The sequence below is a fragment of the Leguminivora glycinivorella genome, chromosome Z (assembly GCF_023078275.1).
Source record: "Leguminivora glycinivorella isolate SPB_JAAS2020 chromosome Z, LegGlyc_1.1, whole genome shotgun sequence".
Classification (NCBI taxonomy): domain Eukaryota; kingdom Metazoa; phylum Arthropoda; class Insecta; order Lepidoptera; family Tortricidae; genus Leguminivora; species Leguminivora glycinivorella.
The window spans coordinates 45,037,156-45,062,823 of record NC_062998.1 but is presented as its reverse complement, the minus strand read 5'-3'; the positions used below and the strand labels follow the sequence as shown (position 1 = coordinate 45,062,823).

Sequence of the window (25,668 nt, the reverse complement as noted above, 5' to 3'; positions counted from 1 at the left end):
CGTGATATGATACAGAGCTTTTCAGTCGAGTACCATGTTTAGGCCACGAAGCTTGCTGTACTACATGTACTACATGGGATCTGATAGATGTCCTCACTGACCCATCATCAAAATACACCCTGCTATAGCATATTAAATTTGAACCATCTGACTTATATTTAATGATTTTTCATCAATTTCCATAAATGTATAGTCATTCATATTTTAATCTGCATAAATACAACAAGAGCGAAAATGCACGTAATGAGCTGTTTAAAAAAATCATGTTTTAAAAAAATAGGCGAAATAACATAACTTTTTTTTTACTGAATCTAATTAACGGAGATAGCAGCTATATTTTCTCTAAGAAGAAGACCTTTCCTCGATTTAAAATTCATGAAAATTGGCGACTGGCGTTTACAGATTTTAGAAAAAACACACAATTACAATATTTTTTCACAATATTTTGTTTAACATGTTTCCACCATTAAATTACTACCGAGGTATTTTGATGAAAGAAAACGCTTATTTTCTGGGCGTATTTGTTTTAATATCTTCCGCTCCAAACTATTGCTGGATTCCAAAATATAGGTTCTTGAAATTGCAATAAAACGCTGTATATGAAATAAAACTACTGATATAGAATTATTTTCAAAAAATATCGTAGCAGTCTAAGAAGACCTTTCCTCGATTTCAATTTCATGAAAATTGGCGACTGGCGTTTACAGATTTTAGAAAAACACACAATATTAATATTTTTTCACAATATTTTTTTTACATGTGTCCGCCATTAAATTACTACGAGGTATTTTACTGAAAAAAAAAAACGCTTATTTTCTGGCCGTATTTTTTAAATATCTTTAATTTCAAACTATTGCTGGATTCTAAACTATAGGTTCTTGAAATAGCAATAAAAACTGTAAGGTCAGTAGGGGTAATAGTAACTACGGGACAATTGTAACTAATCGAAATATCTTCCATATTTTACATCATTTAAGTACTGTAGTTCCATATATGTCCAGATAGCGTATAAGCTCTTTCATCATTTCACCGTAGATGGTGTTGATAGATCTAATGATCTCTGATCTACACGACCGTGTAGTTTTCGACGAAATTGGTAGTATGCGCGTGAGAGACAGCCTCTCAAACATTCCATAAAAATATGGTTTCAATGTGATTTAACATTTTTTTCTACAATTAGTTGCATAATTAATATAATTGTAAACTATTTTATGTTTGTATGTCCTTCAATCTTCTGATTTTCATGTTTTAATAGTATTTAAGCGATAGCTTAAATTGCCCCGCTTTAAGTTGCGATGGAGGCTCATTTCAACAATTTGGTAGTTTTATTTGCCCCGTCATATTTTATATGAAAATCAACAACACTAGTGATGTACTCGATTCGAGGTTTTGTATCGATATTAATACCTCATATAGTACTCTGGCTCTGGAAAGGGATAAAATTATATTTTATTGAACGTCATTGTGTATTATCGATTATTTTAAGCATTTAGCCCCTTATTGGTCTGATTATGAACAGAGCATAAGGTGTGCGTGGGTACACGGTATGCACCTATAGACACAGTATCGACAGATTTTTATTAGGCACGATTGCCATAACTACTTAGTATGGAGACCAGTTTTAATTACCCCGCTGACATCTTATAAGTGTTTTTTTACACAAACCGACAGACCTACATAAAAATGAGTGTTTTATTTAGGTTCCTTGCGCTTTGACAAACCACACGATATCCGGTTGACCAGTGTAGGTTCACAGTAACGAAACTTATTATCAATAGTTGGAATTCCCCCTCGGCGGGGTAATTATAACTATTTCTGCCATCTCATATAAAAATCGCATTTTAAAATATACGGAATATATATTTTTGGATGAGAGTCAGAAAAAATAAAACCTAAATAACTAATCTACAGAGTGAAGGCAATCAATTGTCATTACAATTACCGTAGATAGTAGTTTTAGGCAGTCAAAGTTGTAGTTTTATTTTAGTAGTCGCAGTTCCCCCGCTTGACCTTATATGAAATAAAACTACTGATATAGAATTATTCTCAAAAATATCGTAGCGGTCTCGGGCTATTGACAGATTACAGTCGACGAGTAGAAAAAGTTATTTGAGTAAGTATGCTCGATTTTGTCACCTGAAATTCTGTTGAAAATGGAGACATTGTTCTAAAATTTGTGTGATCGATTTTGAGAATCGAGTGGTATAGACGGATCACTCTTATTCAATTCTGTTATTAGTCGATTGAGAATTTGTACCGCCAATTAAAAAAAAACATAAACGGAAGAATTTTCCTTTGTGCTGTTAACCTTTTTTATTTAGCTAAAATATAAATATTTTCTTGTTCATTTTAAATAACTCTTAAAGCAGGAAATGCGATATAAAGGAACTATTCCTTTCAAATCGATAGCATAATGTGGTTTTCTAGATATATAGCAATGTCACAGACAGAAGGATAGTATTGCATCATAAGGGTTGCTTTTGTACACCTTTTTGGTTAGTGTAAGGCCTGAGTGGACGGTCGGTGTGGAGCGTTCGGCGGGGCGTGCAGCGGGCCGGGCGAGCGTGCAATACAGTCACCGGCATAAATATTAAGTGATGATTTCTGTACCTTGTTATATTAACGTCTTGTTTGACATGTCATATGAAATTGTCAAACGATTAAAAGCGACAAGGTACAGAAATCATCACTTCTTTATGACGGTGACTGTACAATTTATGCAGCGTCGAATCAGGACACTTGTATGAGTTTCCATTGTTTGACATGCACGCCGCACGCCCCGCCGCTGCACGCCCAATATGAGCGCGCACTCAGGCCTTAATATTTACTAGTGCAGTTCTGTATAAACTACACTCCGTCTGGATCGAACTTAATAGACAGAGACATGGACATACCGCTCGCTGGTTTACTTTCTCTCAAACTAGAAAAAACAATTAAAGCTAATTAACACACGTAAGTCGCGAAGAAATGTTTTAAACACACTTAGGGCCACTTGCACCAACGAAAATGGAAGGTTAACCCGAGGGTTAACCCATCATTTTATATGGAATTTGACAGATGACAGCCGACTAACCCTGAGTTAAGTGGTTGGTGCAAGTGGGCCTTAGGTATGTACGTTGAAAAATTACAATAATGAATTAATCATTGGTATTTATTTACATCATTATGTTAAGTACACATATTAAAATGATTACCTACTTTTTTACTGGTACACCCCCAAATATGAATATTTGCTTATTTGTTGCTTTATGTCATTGACGCATTAATAATAATTAATAATAATTATTTGTTATACAAGGGTGCAAAGTTGTATTTTAACGCAAGGATTCTATAGTTGAACCACGAGCGAAGCGAGTGGTTCGAGAATAGAATCCTGAGCTTGGCGAGTTTTTCAACACACGAGAAGTAAAATACATTTGCACCCGAGTGTAACACAACATTTTTCCCCTCACTATAGCGAGGAAAGTATAACGCAAAAAACGCGTTTATCACGGCTTCCAGTAAATCATATAGGTGGTAAATCATCTTAATCACTAGATTCACCCAGTTTTATCAATTTTAAAGCAGAAAATTTGACTATTTATGAAATATGAAATATTTTTTATGAAATATTTATATTCAAGGTTAAATTCCTTTATCCACTAGTGGATAATATGCGTTTTTACTCGTTGGTATTAAAGGACAAAAAACGTGTTTCCGAGCTAGTGAGGGGAAAATACAATTATACATAAAATTGACATGTAGAAATATTTAAAGCCTTTTATTTTGGGTATAATGCAAATATGAATATTAATTATCAGCCCGCGGCCGAGCTGCAAAAACCTATACTATATGTTAGTTGTAGAAAGAACTCAATGTTATGCTCAAAAGGCCACAGAGGTAGGAGGTCTGGCCTAGCGCGTAGGACCCTGCCTGCTAAGCTGCAGTCCCGGGCTCGAATCCCGGTAAGGGCATTTATTTTTATGATCAGCACAAATATTTGTTCCTGAGTCATGGATGTTTTCTAAATTTCTATAGACATTTATTCTACAGAAATTTAGAAATATTTATTTTGATGAATACTTTTGCATGTTAAATTGTATCTTGTTATTTAATACATGTTAATTATAAGACGTAATGTTTTGAAAAGAAGTGGCCCGCCGAGTTTATTGCCGGTCCCATAGTGGATACCCCCCTCCAACTGAGGGGCGACTGAAATCTTCTCGAGGCTGAGGCGTAGGGTTACTAGAGCCGGCGTAGTTTTATTTGATGTTCAAGTGCGCATTGTAATATGCCTAATTGAAAAATAAATATTTCATTTTCATATGTAAGTATATCGTCGCATAACACCCATAGTACAAGCTTTGCTTAATAGTTTAGGGCTAGGTTGATCTGTGTAAAGTGTCCCCCAATATTTATTTATTTATTTTATACCTAATGGCTTGGCATCAGAATCAATGTTTAATAATTTTTCACTTTATATCTTCATTAGGTAGGTATATAATTTCTGTCTTCATGACATGACATACAATTGCAATATTGGTCTCCCGCGGTTACAGGTCCAGTACGGAGACCCCTGGAAACTTAGTTTTAATTAACTCTGCATCAATGCATGTATCAACCATTGTGTTTATTCACTGTTCTTTATTCGCATTAATAATAACTTCATTTTTGTGCAGCCCTATATCGGGCGTATTCGAGCACATTTGGCCGATATTTTCTCGATGAAGCTACCTATTTATTATTAAGCATAGTTAATACAAGTCATATTTGTGTCGCAATGCTCGACCTCAATAAAGTAAAGCGTAATATGTAAATGATGCCAATGTTAATGTGACGAAATCGAAAATGGCTGCCCCGTCAGCGCCGTTTCAGCTTCGTCGACAACCGTGGACACTGCTGTAGGCGGCAATAGTAGATTGTGTCACAAAGGAGCAAAATGGCATAATTAGGAGGCACACTCAAAGGTTATGACAGATGGCGCCTATTACTCCATACGCGAGAGCGAGAAGATGATATGTTATTTCTCTCTCACACATAATTATGAATGACAGTGACATGCCTAGACATTTGCATAGGCGCCGCCTGGCAGGATAAAATGTCAGTGTGCCTCCTCCTTACGGCGGGGGTGTTGAATTCTGAACGAAGTCAATGATTCTATAATTGAATCCTGAGCGTAGAGAGGAATTCTAAAATAGAAAACTGAGCGTATGAGTGATTCAAGTGTTAACGACCTACAATTATTTTGCTACCATGTGACACATACTGTTTTTCACATCACCTATGAGGAAATTATCATGTTCCGAAATATTAACTATTGCTGGATGTAGGTACAGATAGCACGTTGTCCGTTCACCTTTGGGGTACTGTACGAGGTCCGGTCCAAAAGTCTTCGGCCCGAGAAATATGGCGAAAGATTAAAAGAAAAGTATGGATATCATTGTGTTCGACATTTATTCCACTTATTTGGTGTATAGTTTCTCTGTCTCTGTTGGCTGTAGGTTTTTTTAGGCTTCCCACAGACAGTCTTAAAAATTCATAATCTTAAAAAAAACTTGTATGCAATCTGACAGTTCAAATCTGTCAGTGTCTTGTCAGTGTCAGTTTGAACTGTCAGATTGCATACAAGTTTTTTTTAAGATTATGAATTTTTAAGACTGTCTGTGGGAAGCCTTACGGTGTTTAGTGCTAGGCTAGTGCTCAAACTTTTATCGTGCTTACAGCGAGCTGAGTGAGAAAAACCTTATCGGGAGCACTGAGAAAAACCGTGAGTTCATGAAACTTTAGACCAGCATAGACACTGCGTAGCGAGTTTTATGAATGCAATTGCTATTGTAGATGAAATTATGGTTATCTAAGACGATACTCTATATAAAAGAAAATGAATGGAGTGACAACGTCGTTGTTTAAAGGCGCCTAGAACAACCTCGGTCATAAAATGCACGAAAAAAGATAAAGGCTACGGTATTCTAGGGTTGTCACGAAATTCTAACGACTGACATAAAACAAGGATTGACTACGGTAAATAGCAGATACTACGCAATATTTTTTGATCAGTTACGATAGCAGATTATGCAGAATAGTCTTTAAAAACTTAGCAGGGGCACAAAGGCATCTCCGCGACAATTTTCCCGTTCACGCTGCTTCATTTTACAAGGCTGCTGTGACGAAATGTGTCATCAAAAAAATTCGGCACCCACATTATATTCGAGACGTGACCCCAATTGACTATTATTTGTTCTAAAAACTTAAGGTAGACTGAAGTAGAAAAAAAATCTTCGGTTGAAGAAGTGACCCGATTTTTTTGTTATTTTTATTAGGTGATACAGAAGCTTTTAAAGAGATTTGAAAAGTGCGCTGTAATATAGGAAGACTACCTATATAAAAAAATAAAAAAAAAAATTGTAAAGATATGCCCTTTCTTTGTTAGGCCGGAAACTTTTGGACTGCACCTACTGTTATACGTACAGTCGAGTTCATAAATATGTATAAATTTTTCACCTTATTGCATAGGGTTAAGGTGAAGAAATGTACACATATTTATGAACTCGATTGTACCTCAAGAGCTGGGTAAAGACATTGGTCAGCGAGTCTCCGTGGGTGTCCCAGAAGTTGACTGTGGAATATATGGACATAGTGTCGTTTAACTTCAAACGGGTAAATCCATTCTGCTGTAAGATTGATTATATTTTCGATCAATATTATATTTTTTATATAAGTAATCAACCTAAAAGCAGAATGGATTTACCCGTTTGAAGTTAAGCGAAACTTTGAAGTATTATGCAGGCCCGTAATTTTTCATATAGTTGTAAGCAAGAAAATACTGTATGTATTTAGCTGTAGCCCGGTCGGGATTTGCCCCGCTATACATTACTTAACAATATCAATTAGGTAGGTAATTTCAAGTAGGTATTTAATCAATCAAAGTTTTATGCAAATAAAGCACCAATGTTTTGTAACAAAATATTCCCCGTAAGCACTGGCATTGCTCGTGGGTGGCCCGGTTGCACTTTTTCACATATGTATACTTTACTCAGGCGTCAACCGGCGTCTGAAGGGATTATTCGAAAATCGATCTTGTTCGTATAAGCGTTAGAATCATATATGGACGCATAAAAATGCCTTATCGGGAGCACTGGTTCAATTAGTTAGCGAAATGTGAAATAAGCACGCGGAGCGAGCTACTTCATAAATTTCTTAAGTTATACCTAAGTACGAACATGTATAGTAACATCGTCTTCAATGGGGTAGCAGTACACGCGTTATATATTTATAGTACAGCGATTCGCAGTTTTGTATAAATAGTAAGTGTATTTAGCGGAATTGCAGTATATTATGACATTGACATATTTCATAAAATACGAGTATCTAGTACCTAATGAGTAATTTCAGCAGAGTCCATACACATATAATAGGCAGTTAGCAACATATTTATACATATAGCCCTGCCGAGATTTTCCCGAGGGTCTACAGTATGAGTTCTTCATAAAAGGAGTGCCCAAAATCTGTAAAGGATCGACAACGTGCAAGTAACACCTTTGAACTTGCAAATTTATGTCAATAGGGTACGGTGACTACTTACTATCAGGCCGTTTTCACATTATCCGATCCGATATCGGATGTCGGACCGACATCCTACATCCGATAAAAGCTTCCGATAGTGTCGGATGTAGGTCTGATAAAACGCATTGTTCCAAATCAATGAAGTATGTAAAAATGTTTGATATTTAATAATTATAAGCACTATATTCCAAATATTTTATTGTAAAATTAAAATAACGAGCATAAAAAATACTCAAGAGTGTCAGGCAAAATAAATAATTTTACATTCAACTATATCTACTAAAAGATGAAAAAAACTAGTATCCGCAATTCGGACCGATGCATTACAACCTTTTTTTTCAATGGAAATTGTCAACTAATTTGAATTTCGATCATTAGGTAACAGCTGTTTAATAGACGCCATTTTTGTTACGCACACTACTACTACAAACGTATACCTACATTATATACGCACCCAAACAAATATTATCGGCCGACAACTGGCCCCCGCCATGCCATGCCAAAAATGGTCGGAAGCGTCCTGCCGATATCGGCAGTTCGATGGTGCCTCAGACAAAAACTGTTCTAGGAGAGTGCCATCGGCATTAAATCCGCAATATTTGCGTTTTATATCGTTTTTTATTAATAATGATCTATTAAATACATATACATAAATAAAGACCTGGAAGCGCATAAATCTTACATTTTACATCCTTCCTACATCCGATATCGGATCGGATAATGTGAAAACGGCCTCAGGTGGGACGTATGAGCTAGTTATGTTATACTATTATTGAAAAAAAAAATATTTACATACTTGATATAAAAAATACATACATACATACATACAATCACGCCTGTATCCCATAAAGGGGTAGGCAGAGCACATGAACTACTCAAGTTTCAGTGCCACTCTTGGCAAAAAAAAATAATAATAAATATACTCAAATCGTCGATGTAGCTCGGAAGGCGGCCGAGTTAAAATGGGACTGGGCTGGTCACGTCTGCCGAATGTCGAATGAGTTGCGGGCCAAACTCACTATCAGTGTGGGAGCCCGAAGACTCTGATCAGTAGGCCTAGCACATGATGGCCGCGGGAGTATGTCGCCGCGAGATAGATGCCACGTCTTCTTCTAACTGTATTAATGACATAAGGACGGCTAGGCCTACAGGTATCGGGTAGACCCCGCTGGTGATGGCGGGATAAACTGGATTCCTTCTTGGCGGAGTGGCCAGACATAGCACTGCATAGAGATCAGTGGAGAAATTGAGGGGAGGTCTTTGCCTAGCAGTGGGGCACGACGGGCTCCGAATAATAATAGATAATCAATATACGGCTGAAAAATCTAACCTGCAAATGCCCAACACCATCTAACAGTCTTCGTCGTGCTTGTTTCCCAAGTCAATGGAAGACTAAAGCCATCTTCTCTATTAAAGTTTGAATATTTCTTGATCTCAATGGGTATTAGGTATAGCTTTTCCTTAGTAAGAACCAGAACAGAACAGAACCAGAGGCTTATGAAGCTTTTTCGATGACATGCTCTGTGACTGCAGACCTTGGTCGACGGTGTTTGACATCGTCTATGTGTTCCTTCACCCATATGAGAAAGGTGACAGGTCCAGCCTAATTACTATGGATAACTACCTATGCCTTAATCCGGTAACCAGAGAGCTGGCAGCTTTCTCTCGCAACGCATAAGCATTGCTATTCAGCGAGGGAATGCTGCCAGCATCTTTGGCACAATGCCGCGGGGGCCCTATTTAGATGTATTTTAGTTTAGAGTAGTTTTTAATTTAATTTTAAGTCGTTTTATTATTTTAGAGTTAGCTTATTATATTATTTAATTGTTATTTAAGTTTAAAAATCTGTTCTCGGGCTTCCCTTCTTATTTCATATCGCCGATGTACACACCGATGTGGTAAAAAAAAAAATTAAGTAGGTACAATATTTTCAAGTTTCTTAGAGGTACGTTGTCTAAGTAAAATAACGTGAGAGATTTGACGTGCTATTGCTTCCATATCCATATCCTTTTCTGACAATAGGCATATATTTCTGGTTAGGCTTTAGGTGATCTCAATAGAATAACAAAAACTAAAAAAAATACTCTAGGCCCTCAATTCTTACTACTCTCCTTTTTCCAAATAAGGTCTACTATAAGTAAATGCTTTTTTCTCAAACATGCAATGAAATATTGTCTTTACGTTCCTTAAAATGGGCTGGGAAGTATCGCTTTTTGGGCGCAACAACTCGAGAGGACTGTAAAGGGATTTCATATTATTTTTTAGGCCTAGGCCTGCAAAGTAACTTTTTTTTATAAAATATTGTCCTTTAGAGCATTTTTTATTTATTTCATTGTATGTTTGAGAAAAGCACTATACATGCCTCGGCGTGAAAACGGATTCCCGGCCTCGTATCCCTATCCGGCCGTATACCCACTTGGCCGGAAATCCTCATTTTCCTGGCCTCTGATGTAATGTACTATTATTTTTATAAACGCCTTGGCTTGGTGAAGGAATAGGGCTGTATTTATACCCTCGATTGTATATCGTAGTGGCGGACTAAAATGTCCCCGAAATGTTCATCTTCACACTCATGTTGCCTAAAGGCTTAGCCAAGACATTCGTAATAACAGTTAGATGTAGACAGATAATGACAGAGTATAAAAGTATTAGTATTCGAGATCATGTAGGTAATAATGAAAAATAGGGTTTCGTTTTTCCATTTTGAGGTAGGTAACCTTAAAAAGTATAAAAGCATATTTTGACGCAAAACATTATTTTCTTTGTATGGAGTGTTAGGCGACTAGGATAATCTAACCCATAGTCTGTATACATGCTACTTATCGAATTCGACAATAAACTGGTCTCCATTATTTTTATTACACAATTGTATGCACTCGAATTTAACACTGTCGACGACTACCACGGGACGGGACGGTTGTAAAGTCAGTTCATTAATCGAATATATGTACGCGCAGCCGTGAGTCAGCGTCAGGAATCGAGCTAACCGGCAGTGTAGCACAACCCTTACAATTTTATTACGTACAACTTTAATGTAACCTGTTGCACCTTGTTGCACGCTTCATAAAACGGTCGCGAAGGAATAAGATCGGAGGCTACGGACGGTGGAGATGGTAATTCGTTTGGGTACACAATGGGCTTATTTCACGAACCGATTGAATTATGTACAACTTTAATGTTTGGTTTTGTTGGCTACGATAGATACTTACCTAGAAATTTATAATTATTTGGAAGTGAATACAAATCTCAAAAGTTAATAGGTACATTTTTCGATTGTTTGTTAGCTACCTACACGAATCGGCTCCTAAAAAGTAGGGCCTAAATCTAAGTAAATTAGTCATCATAAATAAACTATGAAGCAGGTCTTTAATTTACTACATTTGATTTCATACATAAACAAAACACCGAAACAGGTGTCACAATACTGTAAAGTTCATTACTGTAAAGTCTAAATACTTATTACGAGTATACACGATGTAACATGAGGAAACCGAAAGATTTTAACTACGAATTTCTGAGGGCAAAATAAAGATAAAATGTATATTCACATAAAAAATAATGTTATTCCTAAAACTGGCACTTAAAATAAAGACTTATATTTTTTCTAAAGATTTTTTTTTTAATGAGATACTTACTAGTTACTTTTTGACATCTATCAACGAGAATAGTTAGATTATTTTCGATAACGGCATCAAAACAGCGTTTTATTAATGTTGAGAAGTTTGTTAATGGAATAAGTAATAGTTATTTTTTTAAATGCTTATAACTCTGAAAGTAGGCATGGCAGTTTACTCTTCTAATATGATGAGGAATACGCTGTTAAAATTATTTGGTTATACCGTGTATAAATTATTACAGTTAGTGACAATATGATTTGGTGCTATAACTAGAAATGCGATGCGATACTGTGTAATGCTTTTTTTATCGGTTGGTACTACGTATTTTTTTGTTAGTTGGCGTTCGTATAACTTTTTATTTTATTACTAGTGTTGACCGTCGTGTACTAACTAAAACAACTGTGTAAATTGAGATGAACTACAGTGTATCTCGTGGGTTGGTTCATAGTCTATTATATACAGAATATCAAATTCAGTTCGAATGCATACTTATATGTATGTACCTATTAAATTTCCATTTTCTCTACCATTGATTTTACCCTTTCATAATCATAGATTTTTGACATGTAAAACTTGTAATTTTAATAATAAATAAATTAACATGAATATGAAATGGATAAATTTATAAGTCCACTTTGAAATGGGCAGTAGGTAATAGCGAATATTAACTCACCGTTTATTTATGAATGAAATTTCCAATGAATTAATAAATTGTTCCAGTTTTGGTCTCATTTTCGATATTTTACTGTTCTGGTCATCCTACTTCTATGCTTACAAATCAGGGAGAATACATTTCGACATTTGATCGGTTGGCTGAATTGAATATAATGTAACCTCCATAATCCACATGCAAGTTCGCAGGCCATGTTCCTTGCTAGTCTTGCCACCGACGTTGTAAAAATGACAACTGTACCTATGTACCTCTAGGTACCTACAAACATTGTAACAAGGTAATTTGTAAATACGTAATACTTCGGAGAAGTCATCTTTCTGGCCGGAACCTCTGTCTAAATATGACACGCTTAAAATGTTGTCTAGAACTCATGTCCTGAATCAGCGAGTCTCATATAGTCTCGTGTGTCGACAGACTCGACACATTTGGCTGATATTGTTAAAGTGTTTAAAATGTAAGTCTGATATGCACCTTTTTCTGTTTATTATTTCAGCTTGTTATTCATTGTTAAATAATATGTATATAAAGTATCTCGGCTGCCCTACGCAGAAATCAAGTATCTCAAAATTTTCCAAAAAATGGTTTTTTACATCATTCGATTCATTTTTTCAAAATACATCTTTCAATATTTATTTTTTAATTTTTATAACGTATATTTTTCAAAATACAGAACTTTAAAAAATTCTAGTATCTTTTTTTAACGGGGTACTACGCTAAAGTCAAGTATGTACCCTATTTCTATCTTGAAATCGAGTATCTTGCGAAAGATACTTGCAATTCATATTAGATGGCTAAGTTACTTGACTTCAGCGTAGAAATATTGATATTTATTGCGAAGTTACTTGACTTCAGCGTAGAACTATTAATATTGATTGCGAAGTTACTTGACTTCGGCGTAGAAATTATCATTTTGTTACATACACCGTGTTTCACTTAACACTAAAAACCTGAAAACAGTTTGTTCAGAATCGAGAGTAGAATCGATTGAGCTATATCTTGATAGGGGTAATATTTATATTTAAATTAGTATTATTAGTTATTTTTACGTGCCTATTCTATTGTACTCGTAATGCAACATTGTGTATATCGCATTGCTAGAGGTTGTTTACCTTTTTCAGTATTTAGGGGTATTAATACTAGCTGGTTATTTGGACGATTATTTTTTCCGCTACGAGTTTGACGTTGTTTGTCAGTTTAATCTTAATGTTTATCATAAGTCATAACAAATTGAATTCATACCTAATTACAACCTTGTCATTTTGAATATTGGGTTTAAATTTGCTTACTGCGATTACCTGTCCAATTTGAAGTTTACTGTGACAAAGCTTTAAAGTGTCTTACAGTGACATCTTAGCTGTCTATTGGTAAACCTTATGTCGTTGCAGTAACGTACACAAATAAATAGTCTTATGGTTTATGATGGTAGTTAGCAATTATTTTGTTGAGTGTAGAGCTAGAAGTCAAGTAGAGCTGTACAGAAAATTAAAAATTTAATTTAAAAAAAAGTAACCATTAGATTAAAAGATGTATACTCTAGATGAGTTTAAAAAAATAAAAATCAGTTGGGGTGTCTGAGGTTTTGAGTGATACCGGAAACACGTTGTATATTCATTTGGGTTTCGGGTAGAAGTTGTCTTAGTATTAAAAACAACCAGATGTACCTAAACAGTAAAAGCACGAGGAACTTGTCTTATTTAATATGTAACTTCTTTTATACAAAATATAAAAATACATATAACGAACATACTTACATAATTATTTTTTATATAACTTTCATTTTTTTTTCTGTCTTCGAGTATCTAGGCACCTAGCTACTGTACTTAATTAATATTGTGCTTTCCACGGGAAATCGCTTTCGTGGATTTTAGGGTTCCGTAGTCAACTAGGAACCCTTATAGTTTCGCCATGTCTGTCTGTCCGTCCGTCCGTCCGTCCGCGGATAATCTTAGTAACCGTTAGCACTAGAAAGCTGAAATTTGGTACCAATATGTATATCAATCACGCCAACAAAGTGCAAAGATAAAAAATTGAAAAAAATGTTTTATTAGGGTACCCCCCCTACATGTAAAGTGGGGGCTGATATTTTTTTTCATTCCAACCCCAACGTGTGATATATTGTTAGATAGGTATTCAAAAATGAATAAGGGTTTACTAAAATCGTTTTTTGATAATATTAATATTTTCGGAAATAATCGCTCCTAAAGGAAAAAAAAGTGCGTCCCCCCCCTCTAACTTTTGAACCATATGTTTAAAAACTATGAAAAAAATCACAAAAGTAGAACTTTATAAGGACTTTCTAGGAAAATTATTTTGAACTTGATAGGTTCAGTAGTTTTTGAGAAAAATACGGAAAACTACGGAACCCTACACTGAGCGTGGCCCGACACGCTCTTGGCCGGTTTTTTTATTATTATTTAAATAGTCTCCTACAACGTAAGTAATATTAAGTTTAATGAGTATTTTTGAACTCTTCGTGACAGAAAAAACTTGCATTCAAACAGAACCAGAGCTTCTTTTCCGTGGATTACTCCAATATTGCATTTATATTAAAACCTAATTTACACAAGCATGACATACACTATATTAAAGTCATCTATCTACAATGTATACAGTATACATATACTAGCGGCCCGCCCCGGCTGCGTACGGGGCTATCATAAAAATGGTTATAGTAATTTATCCTTAAAAGATAGACTTATGCTATTACGGACTTTTTTGTATGTCTATGAGCACAATTTCGCCATACATTGTTTTGATATAGCTCAAACAGTTTGGGCAGCGTTTTCGATTAAAGCTCTCAGCCAGCAGAATTTTGTCCGACTTGATTAGCAAAAATTGTCATATTTCAACCAATCCAAACAAGATCTTCGAAACCTTTCCCACGAATCATTCTATTCATTGGTGAAAACCGCATGAAAATCCGTTCTGTAGTTTTTGTTTTAGATACAGTTACAAATAACAAGCCTATCAAAGCTAAATGAAAACAGTTCAAGCTTTAAAATTTTCTTAGGTATCGCATTCTACGCAGAAACCTGTTTTTGTATTTTAATATGATTGTGCTAATAATTTTGAAAAAAATATTATAGTACCTACCTACACTATTAATGATATAATAAAGTTCGGCTGTTTTAAAGGCTAATTAATTAATAAGCATATACTTAGGTAATCAGGAAAGATAAAAATAAATTGTTTTTTCGCTCTACTGTAAAATTTGACAAAACCCAGATACTTGATTTCTGCTTAGGGCAACCGATCTATGCCTCATACTTGGGACAATAAGGGACGGTACACTTTACTACAAATCTGTAAAAAATGTTGAAACTGCAACTGCCGTCGTTAAACAAACTGCAACCACTTTGACTCTCACTAACAAATAACTATACTATCTTTATTTTTATTGATAATGCTGAAAATCCATCAGATCCAGCTCGCCTACGTGCAGTATCGGCGCCACTGTCAGGGCTCTGAATAAAACCACACCCACAGTCACACTCTAGCCGTATCGTTGCGGTGCCAGCGTTAATGTGCTGGGCCACAATGGCGTCTCCTGTCAAAGGAGCGCTGGCCGCATCTCCCGCCACACCACCCTGTACTACGTCATACATTACTTTTTTTTATGGGATAGGAGGCAAACGAGCAGACAGGTCGCCTAAGCGATCACCGCCGCCCATGGACACCCGAAACACCAGAGGTGTTGGAGGTGCGTTGCCGGCCTTTAAGATGGGTGTACGCTCTTTTCTTGAAGATTTGAAGGTCGTATCGGTCCGGAAATACCGCAGGCGACAATTCATTCCACAGTTTAGCTGTGCGGGGCAGGAAGTTTCTGGAGAAACGCACAGTTGAGGACTACTTAGATTACGTACCACATTTGCTTCCACCAGTGTGCCGGCTATCTTAAAACTGAACGTTGTCGCATGTGGCCACGGCAAGCGACAAGACGCTCATTTCTTGGAGGCTGGGGAGGTCGCTGGTGCTACATGCGTTGACATGCTGGCATCGTCCCATCTCCGTACCTATTCAAATGCTAAAGCTGCGGCTGCAACAGCGGAAGCAATCCAAAGGTGCCAATACTCTTAGTGACGGGTATATATTTGCACCTTTTGGAGTCGGAACACTTTGGCCAACGATTAAGCTTGGTCATTCAAAAATACAACGCTGCTAGCCCACTGGGCACCATCACTTTCGAGGATGATCGGGGAGCAATTTTTATTTGTAAACATTTTTAAGTTGTTATATAATTATATTACTCATTGTTCATTATGCTGTTATATTACATTATGTGGATTTATAGGTAGTACTAATATCGAAATATAGAAACGATAATTTGAAAGATGCCGCGCGCTGCCGCTGCTGCGGCGTGCACATCTGTCACAACATAATTAAACGACGACGAACTGTCTTTTAAAGAGATTCGTTAGTCAACCACTGCATTCATTCGTACCCATAAACTATGATCCTAAACTTATAGCAGATAATTCACTTAAGCTGGCGCTTCACACGAATATATTGACGGATGAACTGAAAATATCAATAGAATATACTTATTAGAGTTTTTATAATAAGATCCGGTGCTCCAATGGATGGAGAACTGTTAGGCCGTTTTGAAGCTTCAAGATTTAGACCAGAAATCAAGTAGATTCTATATCTATAAATATATTAGCATGTGAACTTAGTCATAATTTTTTGACCTAAAACAATAAATTATTCACCGAATCAGTCGCCGCCTTGCCATATAAATCTTGCCCGGGCAAGTTATTTACACGGACTGAAAATAATTTCCAAAGTATTATATTCGATAATTTTATTATCATGTGTTGGTATTCTCGAAATGCGTTCGTTTGGAGACTGTGGGCTTCGAAATGCCCATTAATTACGGAGCTATTTTCGTTTAATCCACCCGCGATCCGTAGCGTCTTCGTCACTATGTCGAGGACTTTTTCTTGTATCTGGAAATATTTATTTTTTATCCACTAACAAATTACTCTATCTGGATTTTAACGTGCTGTCCATCACCCCGGAATCCATGGTACTTGTTGTTATTGTTACGCTTCGTTATTTGGCATGTGTTTTGTTATAAAGATATTTATGGGAGCCAATTAACGTTACCGCCGTGAAGCAGAGCGGTAAGAAATCACCACATTATGAAATGTTGATAAACTAATGCTGTGTTGACAAATAATTGAGGTTGATACGCCGCCAAGAACATATTTTTTCTGAGCAGCGACACGTAATAAATGTCTTAATTATATTGTTTCTGCTAAGCTATAAAGGAAAGACAGATACATCCGCAATGCAGGTATGTTTATCTTTTATTTGATATTGATAGCTCTAGAAAATATTTAATAAATAATTAAAGGCAAAAAATGTGTAAGGTTTCAAAGACAATATTTTTGTTTAGGTAAATAAAAATATAGTACTTATGTCATAAAAATGCAACATTTCTTGACCAATGTATCTCTATACAGTATAAGAGAAATGACCTGCCAGCAAAAATGTCGCGTTTATATGCTCCGATTCCAATTTTCGTTACGAGAATTTTTCTCATGTGTCACACTGCAGTAAAATAAATATCGGTCGTGAATTGAAGAAATGGATCGATCTCACTCTTTTATGGGTGATTTTGGATTTTTATCTCTTTCTCGCTAATAGCCGGCTGACAAACATGTATCAGCGGTTAATAGGTGCGCTCGCGCAGCTGCTGCGAACAAATCAGTTTGGATATAGCTGACACTGTCAAAAAGCTAACTCTTCGGTACGAGGGGATAGCGCTCAGCGGCTTATTTATTACACTATGCAGTTTTCAAGTCCTTCAGATTTAAAAGTAGCTAGAATTATTTCCAACAAATTAAAATGTGTTAGAAAAATTTTAACTGTTAGGAATTGATAATCACCATTTCCTAACTATTTCTGCCGGCCACAGCTTGAGAAATTAGGGTAAGTTAGAGAGACTTTTAATCGTCTGGTAAAAATTACGGTCGGCGGAAATGGTCAGGAAATGATGATTATCATTACAGTCTCTTTTATTGCACATATAAAAATCAGCATTGAGAATTAAAGGAAAGTTAGTGTTTAAAAAAAAACTTATAACAAAAAAATGGCCGACGGGCTGAACTAAGCAATATGCAGACATTAAACTATTGAGAAAATTAGGAAAGTCTGGCGGCTCTGGGCTCTTAGTTTATTTCATATTTTCATTCACTATTTTTGTCATTGAAGAGATTATCCTATAAGACCTAGTAGTGGTATTCCTTTTCGAAATCATGATGTACGAGGGTTGTCCCGAAAGTTGTTAGCCGAATGTGATTTGAATAAATGTTATACTATTCTGTGGGATATTTCAATACAGATCATATCCAAAAGAAATTGAGACTAGTGTGAATAATTAATTTATTATATTTTTTTACCAAAACTTGTTTTGTACAGAATTTTTGACGTTTTAGAAAAAAATAGATTTTTTTTCTATAAGTTATCGAATTTGGTTTCCAAATACCTAGTTATATAACATACTTGGTTCCCCCCGGGATTGATCAATTGTGTCTTTCTGCTATTTTCCATACATGTATTACTTCACGTAGGGTTTATTTGATGTACTTATTTATAAAATATCTGATATTCATGGTTTTAGAACATGGCTCATTTGTCACCCTCCACTAAGTCTATTATATTTACGTAATCAAGCGCAATTATACGTAAATAAACAGTAGTGATTCTCAATTAGTACCACCTATAAATACAATAACTTTTGCAATGAACATTAATGTTAAATTACAGTACGAAAGAGTGAAGAATTGATCATAAATGTTCGCGTTGGTTAGGCGTCGACGCGTTCTAGTTAAATAAATATAAAAAATAAACTAATCTTTTTCTAAACCCAAATCTACACCACCTTAGTCAATAATGAAAAATCCCTCAAAACAGTATAAGAAAAATACAAATCGCATGAATACAACCGTAGCAGCTATAAACTTTCGGAACAGACCTCGTATAACGAACAACACTTAATCCAACACCATATAAGTAACTATATTTTATATTCTGTTTGTATGGTTATGTCAGCGACAGTCGTTGAAACTACTAGAGAAATAATTACAACGTAATTTTATGCATGCTCGCTTCCTCCCAAAACTTGCACCTGCACCATGGCGTAACAGCCACTCAGAATTACACATTACGAACGAGGGTGGACTCGTTCATTCAGCATAGTAGAAAGCACGGCTTAAAAATAGACTCACGATATTTATTGGCCATGTCACGGGGATTCGATTTAATATTAACATCAGAAAAATATGGCTGACGCGTGCTCGTTCGATAGATGCTAATTTCATTACTGGAGTTTTACTTTAGTAGTTGTTTTTACGGGTGAAATTAAATTTTATAGGTATTTATAAGTTATCAACCTAAATGTCGTTATTTTGTACCCTTTTTTTTGGTATCTTTTGAAATCCTTAAGTACTTAATAGGCTTTTACTCGTTTCCTCCCATTGCACCTCAGAAAAATATGGCTGACGCGTGCTCGTTCGATAGATGCTAATTTCATTACTGTTTTACTTTAGTAGTTGTTTTTACGGGTGATATTTAGAAATTTAAGCCTATTTGGTATATTGCGGTGGCGTTACAAATAGCAAATTGTATGGCTTTCACGATAATTGAAACGAATCATTATAGAAAATAGCTGTGCTGAAAATGGGTACCTATCTACTTATAATGTTATATTGTCTTACGATATTGTTTATATATTTTTTTCCACTAATGTTGTAACGCTAATGTTGTGTGTAGTTTTCGTAATGTATCTAGTTAACTAAAGCCTGACTAAAAATATATGACTACGCGCCATGTTGCGGAATATCATTAAGAACTATTTTCTTCATGCTAAACTGAACTGTCACCCCATACATCAGAATAACAGCGCCCTCCTGACAATACTCATATATTTCTGGTCAGGCTTTACTTTTATGGGAAATATAACTAAAAATCAATAACTGTTCATAACGATAAGACAGGCTTTTTCAATCTAAAGTTTTCTAAAATTATGCTTTATATTGTAAGATATTAAGTTTAAGTGCGTTCTAGTTCGGTTCGGTTCACAATATATTTCAGCATCCCCTCCGTGTTGTTATTAACCTGCAGTCATATCCGTATACAATAATTGAAACTAGCCCAGCTGAAGTGACAAATGTGACAATCGTTGACGCTAAGTGGCGATCGAAACGAAATCTAACTCTGTCGCACCATTACACAAGAGCGATATCGAGACTATCTAGATACGATAATTATGCAACAAAGCGTAAGCGATTGTGATTTTGGCTAGGTATCCAATGCTAGTTAGCTATATTTTTCATTTTATATTTACATTTTTTTAATTAGTCAATACACAGTTCAAATATCGACCTCCAATTTCATTTCACACTGGATTTCTGGGAAGAAACCGAATAGGTAGGTACGGTAGATTAATGGAGTAATAATACTGACGATTTTAAATACAAAATATTTCTTCCGGCGATATAAAACGTACATTTACGAGATATTGCAGCTTGGTAATAAGTTTACTTATAAATTTTAATACCGTTCAATTCAATTTAAAAATAAAAGCTTTTTCCCCTCACTAGCTCGGAAACACGTGTTTTGTCCTTTAATACCAGCGGGTAAAAACGCATTTTATCCACTAGTGGGTAAAGTAATTTGACCTTGAATATAATCAAATTAACTGCTTTAAAATTGATAAAAGTAGGTGAATCTACTAAAACAGATGATTTACCACCTGTGGAACTACTGGAAGCAGTGATAAACGCATTTTTTTGCGTTGTAGTTTCCTCGCTATAGTGAGGCGAAAAGTTTTGTGTTACACTCGGGTGCAAATGTATTTTACTTCTCGTGTGTTGAAAAACTCGCAAGTTCAGGATTCTATTCTCGAACCACTCGCTTCGCTCGTAGTTCAACTATAGAATCCTTTCACTTGCTCGTTTTTAAATTCCACACTCGGCGTTAAAATACAACTTTGCCCCCTTGTATAACAAATAACTATTAAAAGTGTTGAGTTGCCGTCTTCATTTGATGCATTTGATATCTACATAGATTAAAATTTTAAATCTTATCTTTCTTTGTACCTATATCAAAATCAAAACGTCATGTAGCATTTAATAAAAACCACTTTCGGTCGTATTTGATGAGCTTATAGACTAAACTAGTGTGTTTACTTCAGGAGCTGACGGTGCAGGCAGTGTCGTCACACGAGCTACTCAAGCCCAAAGACGAGCCGTCGTACACCCTGGCGCCGAGCTCCACCCTCTGCTCGGTGGAACTTCATCACCCAGGTTAGTGATCATCACACGAGCTCTTCAAGCCCAAAGACGAGCCGTCCTAAACCTTGGCGCCGAGTCCACACTCTGCTCGGTGGAGCTTCGTCACCCAGGTTGATCATCACCTCTGTCATCATACGAGCTCCTCAAGCCCGAAGACGAGCGTCCATCACCCAGGTCAGTGATCATGGCCTGTGTCAATGTAGACCGTGTCGTGGACTGGGCACTTAATGCGTTTTCACATTATCCGATCTGATATTGATAAAAATGTTTTGTACTTGTTTTTAGTTTTTAGTTTTGCAATGATTTAGTATTTAATACGGTCATGCTGTATCACTATTTTTGAAATAAATAAAATAAATAAATAAATATTGGATGTCGGACCGATATCCCATACATTACAGGCGCCATATTGGATTTTTTCCACTGAAATCCTTCCGATATCCGATATCGGATCGGATAATGTGAAAACATACTTACGCTACTTTTATTTTATTGGTGAGTTTAAGTAGTAACTTTTGGTAAGTATGTTACTTTAACTGTTTATGTCTCCACGACAGCCCAAATGTGCACTGGCTCAGTGCTGGAACTCACCTTTGTTTGCGTTGCGCGGTGGGTACGGATGCACAGTGCACACGCCGCCAATCACCACACCATGTCGTTTTTAAGTGTATTTATTATAATTAAATAGCTATTTAGTACGAAAATTCTACCTAACATAATTTTTAAGTTTCGCTGTGCTATGTACTACTAAATATGTACTGGAATTAAAAAAAATAGGGTCGTTTAGGAGCAGTAGCTTTTTTGTTATGACAAAAAATCAGAACTTAATGAGTCTTAAGAGAGAACTTCAGTGTATAGTATTATTAGTAAGTAGTCATTGGAAGTGAGCCTAGTAAGTGGGTTGGATTTGAAGATGATGCACATAACTTTGGCTACCCATCTATGTATGTCAAGTCGTCTTTGCCACCAATAATAGACCTGGGCGAAGTGACGTAAATCACATTTTAATTTGATTTTCAAGGATCTGGGCTCCCTGAAAATAGCAACGGGTTTTTAGTGCGTCGACCGGACGGCATTAATGACTTTGCAATTTACTCGAATCAAATGCCGTGTGCGTTATTTTAGTGCATGCGATTAAATCTATCAATGAGTTTCCGGCACGGGCCGGTTGACAGTTTTAATATCGCCAATCAACCCGAGAACGCCGTCAATGAACAATACGGCTTCAGATCGTAAATTATACGTTGCTGACTTCGCGCGAGTGCTCAACTTCTGCTTGAAAATGGCTTACAAACGCCTAATTTTAAGCACAAATTTGCCTCTTTGGTAATATTATTTTTAAGAACGGTTTCTATTGCCTTGGGTGCAATGAGCACAGGGTGCCTAGCCGAATGGCACAAACGCTCACGAAACGCTCACGAAACGCTCACGAAACGAAACGATAGTAGATATCTATCCCTATCGCTCTTGCGTATTGGCGCGACAGAGCCGGACTATGTTTCGTTTTCGTTTGGCGTCGGAGAAATGCCATTCGGCTACGGGGCCAGGTACCTACCTACGTTTTGTATTGAAATCCTATACAAAATGTACGCTCGGTTTTATTGTTCTTGGTTATATTATATTCGGTCACGGTTCGCAAACAAATAATATTTGGTATATTTATGTGAATTGGGCAATAATGGGGCATTCCGCGAGAAAGTCACTTACGACATGCGTTTGCCTTGTACGGCACCTATATCAATCAAATCCGTAAAGATCGTAAATAAGCATTGCAGACTATTAAAGATTTTGATGCGATAATAATTTAATTTGATTTTGTCAGGATTGTGGAGTTCTTCCGAAAGTAAGTAGTTAACTTGCATTAATTTTAATTCGCTCACGTCTGTTATCGAACTTATTGTACATATCCTTAAACCACCTCTTTACTCGATACTAACCCAACGAAGTATTTTTTTTATTAAACGTCACCACACGAGTTCATATCAAATTAAAAATAGATTTTTTAGTAAAACTATATAATTTGCTATTAACATAATTTTAAATTAAAGGAAAAATGGAAAAATTCACACCTCCGGCAGGACTCGAACCTGCGACCTCTGGCCTTGCCGGGGCCATCGCGCTTCCAACTGCGCCACGGAGGCCTGCTGGATGTGTGTGGAGGTGTGAATTTTTCAATTTTTCCTTTAATTTAAAATTATGTAATATCGCTCGCAGACGTTTCTGCATGATAAAAAACAAATTTGCTATTAACATTACTTAAATCTTGAGTTTTAACATGAAAACGTTAACTATATTCATATTCATTCATATTCATATATTTATTCAAAATAGTTCATATTATATGTCACATACATTTTAAATACAATTATTTGCAGAATTGATACCTATTCGTAACATTAAAATATTTTACATACTTATTCTAAGCTTAGGTACTTATTTGGTCTCTATAAACTCCTTAAAGCTGTAAAAAGTGTGCTCGATAAGCAATCGTTTCAGTCGCGCTTTAAAGCTATATATTTTTAAGGCCTATATACGCATTGGTGTGACAAGATTTCACAAGACGTCCTTACGAGGTTACATAATTATGAACAAATATGTGTTACAGTACCCATAATAAAACGGCCCAGGAATAAATGTATTGAAATACCTTTTTTTTTTGTCGGAGTGGGGAATGCGTTACGCACCGTCCCCCCAGCCGCGGGAAGGCCTTGAAGGGGGGGTGTGTGGGACTCCCTCCTTCGGCCCCCTCTCTAGTCGAGCCACTAAACCCCACTCCGGCGTTTCGCCCTCTGTGCCGTGAGCGAGGGCGTCATGGGATCATCGGGACTCCTCTGGCCACCATGGCGCCCTCCGGCAGCCCCGACGTTACAGGGCATCCACACAGATTAGGGAGAGAGGGATCAGAAACGCTTGATCCCTCCCTCGACGGGGTTAGTGGGGCCGGTGCAATGCGGGTCCCGTACCCGCTGGCCCCACTAAGGGTTGTGGCGCAAGAATGCTCGTCGCCTTCGACCCTGCCGTCTTCGTCGGAGAGGCAGCGCGTCAGCCGCAGCTTCGCGCTCTCTCTCCGCCGCCTCCTTCTGAGACATGACGTCTTCACAGAAGGAGGCCACCGCGTCCCATCTTCTCTCGCTGCTCAGCATCGCCGCTATGACGCTGTGCAGCGAGAGGTCCACCAATCCTGTGGCTTCGACCAGTGCAGCCCTTTCCACGGCCCAGCGACTACACTCCTCAAGGGTGTGCTGGGCCGTATCGTCCTCCACCCCGCAGTCCAAGCACTGGGTGCTCGGCTCTCTCCCTATCCGATGCAGGTAGTGTCCAAAGCACCCGTGCTCGGTCACCACTTGAGACAACCGGTACGTGAGGACCCCCCTCCTTCTTTCTAGCCAGTCCTCCATGACAGGAAGGATGGCCCCTATGGTTCGCGTTCCATAGAGGCTATCCTCCAGGGCGTCCCTCCATTGAAGGCGCAGGTGCTCCTCAGCTGCCCGTGCCGCTCTTTCTTCTTTCTCGGGGTCCGGCGGCTCTCCCCGGCTCCTCGCTGCCACCTTCCGCTGGTACCTTCCGGCTAGGACCACCGCGTCAAGCTCCCATGGGGGCGTGCCAGCGAGGAGGCAGGCTGCGGCATGGGCAGTGGTGCGGTAGGCCCTGAGTGCCCTTTGGGCCACGACCCTCTGGGGCCGACGGAGTAACGCCTTGGTGCGCTCTCGCAGCCTTCCGGCCCAGATTGGCGCTCCGTAGAGGGCCATACTCCGGACGACCCCCGCAAACAGTCGCCTGCAGGGGACGTTCTGCCCTCCCAAGTTGGGCAGCAAATTGTCCAGCGCCGAGGCAGCACCCACGAGACGAGGAGCGAGTCTTGCGAAGTGCTCCTCAAAAGTCCACTTTCTGTCCAGGACAAAGCCCAAGTATCTTATGTTGGCCTTGACCTGGACAGAGTGGCCCTCCACCCTCAGCGCCGTGTTTGCCTGTGGCCTCCACCGCCTCACGCCCCCCAGGACCATGGCTTCGGTATTTGCGATGGCGACCCGCAGCCCGAGGAGCCCGATGCGCTGGACGGTGAGCTCCGTCGCCACCGCCGCCCTCCTGAGATGTATTGAAATACCTACGCTGACATTTCGAACATTCATCCGGCATCTTGTAATTTTTGACAGGTTGTGGAAGGCCCCACCTAGGTATTCACATTACCGTCCTAGGGCGGTAAAATTGCTCTAATAGTATGCAGGCATGTAATAACACCGTTTACGAGCGAGTGTGATGAAAAATATTTTTTTAAATTCACAGAGAGCTAATAATGCTCTCTTTATTTCTAATTCTTATCTATAAGTTCTTCATAAATACCTACTACATTTGTCCGCCCGTTACAGTGGCAAAGTATGCATGTTTTGTGGTGTTTCCTTATGTAGGCTTTTAACGAAGTTGTTTGTTTATACATATGTATTACCATCATGTAATAAAATATTCAAAAACTTTGGCAAGTAGGCATTGTAATTTCCCCTTCGTATATCTTCCCCTTGTAGGTACATTAGAACACGGA

At 37.6% G+C, this 25,668-nt stretch overlaps 1 protein-coding gene and 1 non-coding gene across 5 annotated transcripts in view; one reads left to right on the top strand and one right to left on the bottom strand.

Annotated features, from left to right (window-relative positions):
* The window catches only part of LOC125241305 (forkhead box protein L2-like), a 91,400-nt gene that overhangs the window by 34,689 nt on the left and 31,043 nt on the right, over positions 1-25,668 (top strand). For all 4 annotated transcript variants that reach the window (XM_048149712.1, XM_048149713.1, XM_048149715.1 and 1 more), the window contains one exon: positions 21,032-21,143. In XM_048149712.1, coding sequence (XP_048005669.1) covers positions 21,032-21,143 — 112 coding nt within the window. The remainder of the gene's footprint in view (positions 1-21,031; positions 21,144-25,668) is intronic.
* Positions 23,198-23,272, bottom strand: Trnaa-ggc. The gene has a single exon. It is a non-coding gene; the product is annotated as a tRNA-Ala (tRNA).